Here is a 12,151-nt window from a genome sequence, read left to right as displayed (position 1 = left end):
CTTAAATTTCAGTGACAAATCACCACTTGACTTGATAATTAAAGTTGAAAAAAAATAATGATTTTTGGTGAAAGTGGAGAAAGCCCATGGTACATCGTATGGTATGCTAACTGAGGGGTGGTTCAGTTTGTATGTTCGCTCCAGTATAGAAGTAGATTTGATTTTTGTAACCACAAGCTTTGGGGGAAGGGAGGGTTATTAGCGTGGTGCGTATCACCAAATAATAAAAGGTCCAGGTAGTATGGATCATACTCATATTAGAATTGTACTGCATTGTACTCTACATATATATAGGAACTGCAATTCATTTGGATTAGTGGGGCATCCCATTTCACAGCTATCCAGACTCATAATTAGCCTAGAATTGTAGGACACAGGATTTGCAGTAAGGGTTTTGCGAAGTGCACAAAATCTGTTCCATTTCAGTTGGGATCTGCTGCTACTCACAAGTTGTTTTTATATACACCTAAACACAAAGAAATATCTCCTCATGAATAAAGGGAGATATTCTCATTGCGCAGTTGTAATGTGTCGTGGGTAGAAATGTGGAAACAGCTCATCGATAACAGATTCGAGCCCATCCCATTCTTACTTTTGATGATTTGACCGGGCTTGAGGTTTCTCATATAAAAGTTCTTTATATGTTTCACAGGCAGTGATAAAGGAAGATTTGGCCCGACCTCGTAATCACTCAATAAGTGGTCAAGGCAACAGCTCAGCACAACAACACGCCTAAGGCGCGAGTTTCGAAAAGAGAAATCAACGGTCTGAACTCCCTACAAGGAGCCCGAACTCCCCGCAAGGAGCCCGAACTCTCCCTTAGGCCTCGAGCCTTACAAAAACAAAGGGCAACAACCGTACCGTGCCTGAAACCGAGGAAGTCCGTACCCAGGGGCAGCGCACCTGACTGACTTGGGATCTGACGCTTGACAGCCGCACTTCAACAGCCACCTGCCACTGCCATCTCTAGTTGCAGAGATGGCTCCGACAAAGAGAGCAGTGGCAGTTCTGTCCCAGTAGAGGTAATGACACTTGAACTGGTAGGAGCGCAGAGATAATCATACCCGACCTGACAGAAACTTAGGAGTGAGTGCGTGAGGTGGTTATAAAAGGCTCCCTACCCCTCAAGAACAAGGTATGTGAACTTTGCGCCATCTGGTTTTATCTTGCCTTTGAGAGAATACTAACTTGAGCTTCGGAGCAATCTCACCGGGTCCCTCCCAGGAGATTCCCTACTTTCTTCAAGGCTCCCTACCCCTCAAGGCCGTTGTCTACCTTTCTTCAAGGCAATCAAAGGCAAATGGTTTGAATGGACCCGAGACTGCCAGCTCGCGTTCGACGAGCTAAAAAGCTACCTCGCTAGTGAGCCAATCTTAGCCAGGCCCAAGGAGGGCGAGGTCTTAGAACTATACCTCTCGACAAGCGATTAGGTGGTCAGTTCGGTATTAATAAAAGAAGTAGATCCGGTCCAGCGGCCCGTCTATTATGTTAGTAAAATTCTGCAGGGAGCAGAGACGAGATATCCGCAGATAGAGAAGCTAGCATACGCATTGGTAATTGCAGTTCGGAAACTCCGCCCATATTTCCAGGCTCACACTATCATCGTCTTGACTGACAAACCTTTGAGGCAAGTCTTACTCAAGTCCGAGGTTTTCGATCGGCTAACGAAGTGAGCCATCGAGCTCAGCGAGTACAACCTCCAGTATAAGCCACGAACTGCTATTAAAGCCCAAGCCTTAGTAGATTTTATTGCCGAATGCACGCTTAGCCTCGAAGTCCCTAGGCCGGTTGAGCTCGAGATCCCCAGTTCGGGTGAGCCTGGAGCTCCCAAGCCAATAGAGTCCAAACCCCGTGAAATAGCAGCCAGTGTGGCATCTCTCCTAGTTAGGCCAAACGCGAACTATGATGAAGAGCCCTGGATCCTTCATGTAGATGGCTCCTCTAACCAGTAGGACAGCGGGACTAGAATAGTGTTGCACAACCCGGGTGGCACAAAATTGGAATATGCACTACGCTTTGAGTTCGCGGCATCCAACAACGAGGCGGTGTAAGAGGCACTGATAGCCGGGCTGAACCTAGCACAAAAGGTAAGAGCAAAACACATAGTTATCTACAGAAATTTCCAGCTTGTGGTCAACCAGGTTACGGGCGAATACGAAGCACGCGAGCTCACTATGATCGCATACTTGGCAAAAGTAAAGGAGGCTCTGCTCAACTTCTAGTCACACTTCATCAGGAAAATCCCGAGGTTAGAGAACATTGAGGCCGATGCCCTGTCCGGTTAGCCAGCACGAGTCACAACACCATGAGAACCATGTACATAGAGGACTTACCTCGACCTAGCGTTCTCGGGGGGGCAGAGGAGGTGGTTTCCGTCCTTGAAGCAGAGCCGAGCTGGATCGACCCACTCGCGAGCTTCTTGCTAGATGGAACCCTCCCTACGGACCGCAATGCAGCCAGGAGGTTGCAATGCCAGGCAGCCAAATACGTCATAATAAACGAACGGTTGTACCGACGGTCCTACACGCTCCCCTACCTGCGTTGCTTGCGACCTGCTGAAGCCGAGCTCATACTCCATGACACTCATGAATGTCTGTGCGGCGAACACTTGGGGGGTAGAGCCCTCGCCCAAAAGGCACTTCGACAAGGGTACTACTGGCCAACGATGAAGGCAGAGGCCGTCGAGCTCGTCAGAAAATGCGACAAGTGTCAGAAGCATGCCAATATCCACCATCAGCCTACTGCTGACCTCAAGTACCTCACTAGTCCATGGCCCTTTGCGCAATGGGGCATCGACCTCCTGGGTCCATTCCCGCCAGCAACAGGTGGGAGGAAGTTCCTAGTGGTGGCGGTAGATTACTTCACAAAGTGGATAGAAGTTGAACCCCTTGCAACGGTTACAACACAAAACGTACAAAACTTCTTTTGGAAGAACATAGTATGTTGCTTCGGCTTACCTCGGGTATTGATCTCCGAGATTGGCAAATAGTTCGAGGATATCAAGTTTCAGGAATGGTGCCAAAATATGGGGATTCGACAGAACTTCACGTCGGTCGCACACCCACAGGAAAACGGTCAGACAGAAGTAATGAACAGAGCTATCATCTGTGAACTAAAAGCGCGACTGGAGAAACCCCCTTTAACCTCACCTATGGCACTGAAGCGGTAATCCCGGCGGAGATCAAAATACCTACACTGCGACTATAGGCATACGACGAACAAACTAATGTTGATGAGTTATAAACCAACCTCGACCTACTGGACGAGGTAAGAGACCTCGCGTACATCCAGACCGCAGCTTACCAGCAGAAGGTAGCTCGGTACTACAATGCCAGAGTAAAAAAATGAAACTTCTGCATAGGCGACCTGGTTCTCCGTAAGATCATGGCACCCGAGCCCAGCGTGGGCAAACTTGGACCGAATTGGGAAGGACCCTATCGAGTAAAGAGAGCGCTCGGAAGGGCATACGAGCTCGAAACTTTAGAGGGTAAACAAGTACCCCGAGCTTGGAACTTCATTAACTTGAGACGATACTACCTATAGATCACCAAGCGAAGTGGACTAAGTCACTACCAGAGCCAAAGGGCTAGGATGCTGAACCGTTTGACCTGATGCTGCAAATCCAGCCTTAGGTCCGCCATGTGCTTCACTATGACTCTCATGGCCTCGGCATCTCTCTGAGACCTCGCTTGCCTGGCATCTCTCTGAGACCTCGCCTGCCTGGCCTATGCAGCGCGAGCAGCTGCCTCGGCAGCACGAGCGGTCGCCTCAGCAGCTCGGGAAGTCACCTCGGCAGCATGGGAAGCCTCTTTGGCAGCTCATGCCTGCCTCGAGCTCCTTTCCACCTGAGCCGCCAAGGCATGAATAGAGGAATTCACCTGCCAAAATGAAAGAACAAGTGATCAAAAGAACAACAACAAGAAAGATAAAAGCAAAGAGCCCGACAAGAAATCTGACTTACCACCATGGCATCAGTGACAGCACGACAAGCTACTTGGTTCAAAGGAAGATCGGTCCACGCTGCGACCTCCTCGGGGTAAATGGCCTCCCTACTCTTCTAAAGAGCGTGGTTCGGCGACAACACGCTCCTGAACTCCCCTTGGGCTCCCGAGCCTAAGGGCCCATCTCGCGAATAAGCAGACCAAGAGTAAGCGGGAGCCCCCGTGTAAGTAGCCTTGACATAAGGGGCCCCTATCGCTTTTTGCATTGGAGGAGCCATCTCGGGCTCCTTGGGCGGATCCTCTAACGGGTAGTCTGGTACCTCGGGCTCTGCATCTCGGGGCAGCTCGGCACGAGTTCGTTTGGCGACTCGCTTCCTCCTCTTCATGCCGTGAAATAGGTGCCCACCACGAGTCCTTTTTGAGTCCATCACACCTGCGAAAAGAGCTCGGCATCAGGAAAAATGAAAGAACGGAGCAAAACAAAAAACCTCTGAGTAAGGAACCTACCCAAACTCAGACCGGCTGTAATGAGCTTGGCTTCCGTCAGATAATGATGGCATTTTAGCCCAAGTCATGCCCATTGCTGGAGGCCCTTCGCCGTCTCCTTATCAAGCGTAACACCGCCGTCTCCTTATCAAGCGTAACATCAGCGTCAAAGGCAGCCATCTCCCCCACCCGGTTTGGAACGACCACCCAATTCACTTCGCACCCCAAATTAGTCTCGTTTCCACGCCGGGACCTTGTTGGGAAGTTCGTGTAGAAGCTTAAAACCTAGGTGAGGAGACAAGTGATACGCCCGCCTACGACTGGGAAGGGGACCCGCTTGCTTCTTAAGCATTAAAATGGAGGAGAAGATCTCCAAGTCTAAAGGCAAGACCTGTTCGCAAAATAGGGAGATTGTCCCCACCAAGTTACGAATAGAGTTTGGGTGAAGTTGGCCGACTGTGACACCGAAGTAGTTCATTACCTCGACAATGAGGGGGTGGAAAGGAAGGCGCAACCCAGTAGCGAGCTACTCCCGGAATATCACGATCTCATCAGGACCATGTTCCCAAGAGAAACTGCCCGAAGGTATGAAGTAGGTGTACTCTCTAGGCAAGTTGAATTGTGTGATTAGGGAATGAAGCCCCTCGAGCATCATGGTCGAAGGCCCAAACTTGTCCAACATCCGACCTCGACGAGAGGAGGACGCTAAACTACCCGAGGCGACTCGGCCTACGGGTTCAAACTCTTCCTTGAGTTCTACCTCAGGTTCATTGGGACTGTCGAGGGATGCAACTCAGTTCGTAGAACCCGCATCCGACCCCCTTGAAGAACTGTCTGAACTATCCGAGCAAGACATTGAAAGGAGAATTAAGGATTATAGGAAAGTACTCACCCGGAAAAAAGCAAACGGACCACGGGAACATGAACGCGAAATAGAAGCTGGGACGCGAACTGAAATTGAGACGCGAGCTCCAGAACCAAAACACAGGATAGTGACAGCGACTGGGGTCCCCCACTATCTATGCCCACAGTAACTGAGAATCAATGGCTCAGATCAAAGACAATCCGACGGCACGCAGTCGCGTTGACCGCACGTCTCAGAGGCCGAGACGTGATTGGCTGCATGTCTCCTGAGACCGAGACGTGATTGGCCACACGTCTTTTTGAAACTGAAAAAGGCGCCAGCACACGTCTCCTCATATTAAAGGTGGCAGCGGCACGTTTTTTCAAGTTTCAAAAGACGCCCGCTATCACGTCTCCCAACGACGCGCTTTTTGAATTTTGAAATAGGCGCACGCCGTCACGTCTGTTAGCATTTATAAACAGATTGGCGCGTTTCCCGTCTTTTTGGCGCTCGAGGAAACCCGGAAAAATCCTGACAAGCATGCACTTTGCGCTATCAGTCAAAACCAATTCGAAGTACGGGACAAATCCACCAGCCACCTCGCAAACTCCCTGCGCCTGGGCAAGTCCCTTAGCGCGAGGAGTGGGGGGCAATTGATGAAAGAAGATTTGGCCCGACTTCGTAATCACTCAACACGTGGCCAAGGCAACAACTCGGCACAACAGCATGCCTAAGGCGCGAGCTCCGAATGGAGGAACCAACGGTCTGAACTCCCTACAAGGAGCTCGAACTCCCCGCAAGGAGCCCGAACTCCCCGCAAGGAGCCCGAGCTCTCCCTTAGGCCCCGAGCCTTACAAACACAAAGGGCAACAACCCGAACTGGCCTGCCCCATGGCAGTTCGGGACACACCTCTATCCGAACTCAAGACCACCTCGCTCACCACTCCAGCACTTCGCCTCTAGGACGCCAAACTGAACAACCATACCGCACCTGAAACCGAGGAAGTCCATACCCAGGGGTGGCGCACCTGACTAACTTGGGATCTGACGCTTGACAGCCGCACTTCAATAGCCACCTGCCACCGCCACCTGCCACCGCCATCTCCAGTTGCAGAGACGGCTCCGACAAAGAGAGCAATGGCGGTTCTGTCCCAGCAGAGGTAATGACACCCGAACTGGCCGGAGCGCAGAGATAATCATACCCGACCTGACAGAAGCTTAAGAGTGAGTGCACGAAGTGGTTATAAAAGGCTCCCTACCCCCCAAGAACAAGGTATGTGAAATTTGCGCCATCTGGTTTTATCTTGCTTTTGAGAGGTTACTAACTTGAGCTTCGGAGCAATCTCATCGGGTCCCTCCACGGAGATTCCCCAATTTCTTCCCCGTTTCAGGTCCCTTGTTGCTCCAATTAGAGGCAAGGTCATTGACAGCTAGGACCAGCCGGATTACGCACCATCAGGAAGTAATCTTGAATCTTGGGCTCCAAGAAAAGAATGTATGCCGATGTGTGAGATATAGAAAGAGATCGAACTTTGGATGTAATAAAAGCAAGGGTTGGTGAGGAAAGTTGTGAATAGTATGACTATAATCTCTATTATTTTAGTGGATCCCTTCTCCTTTAATGTTCATGATCGTAAGCTACAACTCGAATCATGTAAAACTCTGTATATGCTCAGTATTGCTTTGTTTTATGATTTCTTTCTATTTTCTTTACTTGCCAATCATTTTTCTTGTTTCTGGGTTTATTAATTTACAATAGCTATCTTGTAAGTTTTTCAGTTCGCTGATTTCTAAATGATTTTTCTCTTTCCTTCTGTTTGTGCATGATCTGTAAGCTTTTAGCTGGAAGATGACATGGACTTTTGTTGTATAGTGAATTTGACCAAGTTGCAAGATAGAGGATCAGAGAATCCGGGGTGGCTAACCCGATGGGGTCGATCCATTGCTTAAATCAGTACTAGTGAGCAAATAATTGCACATACCTAAGTCTCAGGGGTTGATGCCCTTATATAATTGGGATGCCGTAGGTCTCTTGAAACGTTCCCAGAATCTTTGGCCCATGATGTTGGGATCTGTTTCACTTTGGTAGGAGAGTAATACATCAATTAATGAATTTTATCATTTCCTTCCGGGCGGGGAGAAAATAAAACCTACGGTTACGCAACATGATGTTGGGCAGTTCGGAGTCCGCTAAAATGATTCTAAAATTGATTACGTGGCACCTCAGCATATATGGATACCAAAGTAATTTTGGCTTCAAGACAATCGAGCAACCGAATTCCCTTATTTGCTGACATTGCACTTTGCACTGATTTATCCGAATGATAGGCCATGCCCACGTATCCTTTACTTACGGCCAAATCACCCCTCGTCACCTTTTTTTTTTTTCAATTTTACAACAGCTAAACGAGTGTGATGTATTCAGACTTGACCTCCGGCTGCGGTTTTAATCGAAGCAGACCCGAAATGAAAATGCCAAGCTGATTCCAGAAGGGCCTACAATATATTAAATTGGGGACATACACATGGGCCTCAATACACAAATATGACATGCACATACTTATATAGAACATAAGTGTTAGGTATTGGGCCGATTGGAGGTGGGAGGTTGACCCATCATCACACAATCCATGCCACAGGCCCGCTACTCCCCTTTCTTCTTAGTTCTTGCTGTACGCTTGCCCAGTCCCCACAACTGTCTGTCCCCGCTGCTGGACAAATCTGCCATGCCAATAATGCATGGAACCTTGTAAAGCAGACAACACCATCCTGACCGGTGGCCATCCCCTTCTCTCTTTCCCTCTCATTTCTTCTTCACACGCGCACGCACACTCACACGCTCACACTCTCGTAACTTTTTTAAGTCTTAACAGCTCTCTTACTCATGTTCTCGTTCAATTTATTTGGTATTTCCTACCCTTCGTCCCTGGCCTACAGAATTCCTTTTCTTTTTCCCCATTTTCACCTCTCCCTCTCTATTTCTCTGGGTTCCCAAGGCGACTAATATTTTTGCTATATTGGTGTATCTGTTGTATCAGAAACAGGGGAATATATTGTGCATTTTATTCTTGTTATGGATCTTTCACTGCTCCTGGACACATTTATTAACTACACTTCGCCTAGTATTATAATCAAATGTTGGTGATTGGGATTTGGGAGAGAAATAAAGGTAGAGGGAGGAAGGTAAGAGCTTTATTCCTTCCATAGTACGCACTTACCAACAACGGTTGCCCTGTAATGGAGAAGCTCCAAGGACCCATTAATCCCTGTGTAAGTTACCATCCTTCACTTTATTCATTTGTTCTCTCTTCTCCGTTGAAATCCCCATTTCAGGAAGGGACTGCATTTACTTCTCACCGCGCTTTGCATTCAATGCAATGCCCTGCTGCTCCTCAACATTCTATTCTATTATTATTCTGTTTGGTCTGTTATTTTTTTTTTCTTTGATTGGTCTTTTTCTGTTTCTTCTGTCGAGACTGAGCAACCCCACCTGATAGGTGAAAGGTTATTGTTCTTGCATTTCATTGAACCAGGTAAACAAATGTAAAGTTCTTGATTTCTGACCTCTTCCTCCTTTTGTTGCATCTCTCTTCCTCGCCAGTTTTTGGGAGAACATTTGAACTTGGAGCTCTTGGAACAGGGAGAGAAAGCTTTTGATTTCACTCATGGGTTGTCGCTCATCAGCACGGAGAGCTTCAGATTGGAGGAAGAACGGAAACCATTTGCTATCCCAAGCTTACAAGACAAAATGCCGTTTCTTCAGATGCTACAAAGCGTAGAGTCGCCGACGTTTACCTCATTAATCGAGCCAAGTTTTCAGCTTCTGCTACGCTTACAGCAGCAGAAACCATGGGGAAGAAACAACTGGACCGAAGTGGATCCCTGTGCCCAAACACTGGAGCCGGAAAGCTGCATCACCCACGACATATCGGAGGCGTATTCACCCGTAAAATCGGAAACCAAGATCACCCATGACATATCGGAAGCACATTCAACCGTGAAATCGGAAACCAAGGAACCTCATCATCCACAGTCGTCTTCGTGTCTCGAGGTTGTAAGCTCCGCATGCAATGTGGGGCCCAATTCACCGGAGAACTGTGGAGCCGAAAACTCGGGGACTCCCTCCAACAGGGTAGACGACCGGCTTATGGTAAAATCGTCTCCCCAGTTTACCATGCCTGCTCCGTTTACTAGGGAGAAGAGAAAAAGAAAGCGAGCTAGACCGAGCAAGAACAAAGAGGAGGTAGAGACGCAACGTATGACCCACATTGCTGTCGAACGGAACCGGAGACGGCAGATGAACGACCATCTCAATGCTCTCCGGTCCCTGATGCCCACTTCCTTTATTCAAAGGGTAATTTCTCCTAAATCCCATTTATGGTCTTAATTGTCAGTTTACCTTATTTTATCTCATGCTATTATTGATATACATGTAAGTTGTTTTTCTAGGTTCCTTAATTCCATGGCAGTGAATATTTTTATCTCATGAAAAATTAGATAGATTGACTCTGATTTAAGATTAATGGTTATGATTTAATTAAGGGTGACCAAGCATCGATCATTGGGGGTGCCATTGACTTTGTTAAAGAATTGGAGCAACTGTTGCAATCCCTACAAGCTCAAAAGAGAATCAGGAAAACCGAGGAGGAAGGCAACGGCGACAATAGTGAAAACCACCACAACCACCGGGACCCGGATTCGTCGGCCCTCCCATTTAATGGGTTCTTTATTTCGCCGCAGTACACCACTTACTCGTCGCTAACGTCGTCGGATATCAAATACACCGGCGAGGAGGAATTCACTGCCGAGAACAAGTCAGCGGTGGCTGACATCGAAGTGATCGTTATCCATACCCATGTGAACCTCAAAATTCTATCTGCCAGGAGGCCTGGACAGCTTCTCAAAGTCATTGCTGCTCTAGAAGACCTAAGACTAACCATCTTACACCTCAATATTACATCCTCTCAACGCTCGGTTCTGTACTCTTTCAATCTCAAGGTATAGGTAAAGCCAGAGTAGTGTTTCAATCAACTTACACTTATAAACCTCGTCATTACTTGGATGATTCTGATTTAGACCCAAGGGCCAAGGCTAACCATATTCTGTTTAATTTTCGTCCGATTGTGCAGATGGAAGATGACTGCAAGCTTGGCTCAGCTGATGAGATTGCAGCAGCAGTTCATCAAGTTTTCAGCCTCATCAATGGCCAATAACCTAGCCAAGATTTTAGGAGAAGAAGGCTCTCAGTCCTCTGTCGTCTCCTTTTTTACGCCGTGTTGCTGCTGTTAACTTGTAAAGGAAAAAAAAAAAACATAAAGCTGAGAAATTCTAAAAAAAAAGTGGGGTCCAGGTTTTCCCTCGCTGCTTTTGAATTTCTTCTTGTCGTCGGCAGTCGGCACTATCATTACCAATGATGCCCTTCTTTTTTGGTTGACCTTTAAAGCTTTGCTTGGCTCTTTCTTTCTTTCCTTTTGATGGTTTTCTAATTTCAAATTCTAACATTGACGGTGAAGTGAATGACCGGGAGTCGATCCATCATACTAACAAGAATAAGTCTTTTCTTTTTCTTTTCGTTTTCTTTCTTGTATGCTTCTTTATTCCGAACAAAATTTCGTGCCAAGAATAGATGCTTCTTTATTCCGATGGCCTAGGTGGTAAGGTCAGTGAACGTGGTTTCGTCTGAGCGACGAACCTGGGATCGAGTACCTCGATCGTCTCTTAATAAGATAGGCTAACCAAAAAGAAAAGACGTGATCGTGAATGTACGTTGTGGATTTTACTTTACTATTGGTTGCTGTGTAGTGTGTACCAAAGGAATTAGTTCGTCAAATTACAATCTCCTTTTGCAGATATGGCCATATGGGCATGCATGAGAATGAACTGAACTGAACTCCGATGAGGATGAGGTGTGGTCGCAACTCAGTCACTGGTGATCCAGATTTTGTCTAACGTCTCATAGGGGATTAGGGATTATACGTCCGTCACCGTCATTATAGTAAAGCGGTCCCCAACGGAGACATATCCTTACAAAAGATTAGATGGGAAGAGCCATCACCCATAGAGGAAGGAAACCCAACACAGACAAAATACTATTGTCCACACACCCTCGAGGGACGGAACCAGACAAACCTGTAACCCCCCCGTGAGTCCGTGACCTCTCACTCAGTTCCACTCTTCCAGATAAAGGTGAAAGGAAGAAAGTCGGATCCACCAACTTCTTAGATCTTAGCCTCTGCCTCTGGCTGGCCTCAGCCTGGCCTCAACGAAAGAGGAGATGAGATTGAGAGTGAGAGGTGCTTCCATCCGTTCAGAGATTTGTACGTGCAGAGGGCACCTGGGGAAAATAAGTCCCCGAATCTCAACGGCTTCCGTTCAATCACACGCCATCAATTGACAAGCGTCAGAATTAGGGTACATGGTACCCACACCTTCCCCTCAATTTTACCGCCAGCGAATCAAATAAAAAATAAATAAAAAGTCGAGATTTATTTTTTTAATATCTTACTGGCATTAATTATTATTAATATTATTCTACAGTCCACAGTGAGAAACTCAGAGGCGATGACTGACGACTGTGACGGTGAGGGTGAGTACTTCGATAGATAAAGGGTGTCGATGGATTGGGAATTGGGATCATCAAAGTCAAAGGAGACGACGGGGGGTAGATAGATGGATGAATCGTATCAACAATTTCAGGTTCCAGATTTCAAAAGAAACTCGAAGCTTAGAGAAACCCAAAGAAAGAAAGAAAAGCGTTTATGACTGTCCTTGGTTGTGTCAGAAAGCATACATTTGCAGTTAAAACACAACGTGGTTCAGCATGCAGTATGCACTACAGAGAGAGAAGGAGAGAGAGAGAGGGAGACGGGAATCACTCTCC

At 47.3% G+C, this 12,151-nt stretch overlaps 1 protein-coding gene across 1 annotated transcript; it reads left to right on the top strand.

Moving 5' to 3' along the window:
* The first annotated feature begins 7,867 nt into the window (after positions 1–7,867).
* LOC148864282 (transcription factor bHLH57-like) lies at positions 7,868–10,713 on the top strand. Its single transcript, XM_088978492.1, has 4 exons — positions 7,868–8,541; positions 8,873–9,625; positions 9,814–10,269; positions 10,401–10,713. Exons 1-4 carry the CDS (start codon positions 8,509–8,511, stop codon positions 10,482–10,484), a joined length of 1,326 nt encoding a protein of 441 aa, XP_088834618.1. The 5' UTR covers positions 7,868–8,508; the 3' UTR covers positions 10,485–10,713.
* The last annotated feature ends 1,438 nt before the right edge of the window (positions 10,714–12,151 follow it).

The sequence above is a fragment of the Nelumbo lutea genome, chromosome 3 (assembly GCF_056320005.1).
Source record: "Nelumbo lutea isolate HS-2025 chromosome 3, American lotus-T2T, whole genome shotgun sequence".
In the NCBI taxonomy this organism is placed as follows: Eukaryota; Viridiplantae; Streptophyta; class Magnoliopsida; order Proteales; family Nelumbonaceae; genus Nelumbo; species Nelumbo lutea.
Note: the sequence above shows the minus strand (reverse complement) of the source record. Positions and strands in the feature narration are given on the sequence as shown.

Excerpts from the sequence above, each read along its gene's own strand:
- LOC148864282 (XM_088978492.1), top strand. The coding sequence starts at position 8,509 with ATGGAGAAGCTCCAAGGACCCATTAATCCCTGT. Across the intron at positions 8,542-8,872 it reads AAGGACCCATTAATCCCTGT|TTTTTGGGAGAACATTTGAA; the intron begins GTAAGTTACCAT and ends CTTCCTCGCCAG. Across the intron at positions 9,626-9,813 it reads CCACTTCCTTTATTCAAAGG|GGTGACCAAGCATCGATCAT; the intron begins GTAATTTCTCCT and ends GATTTAATTAAG.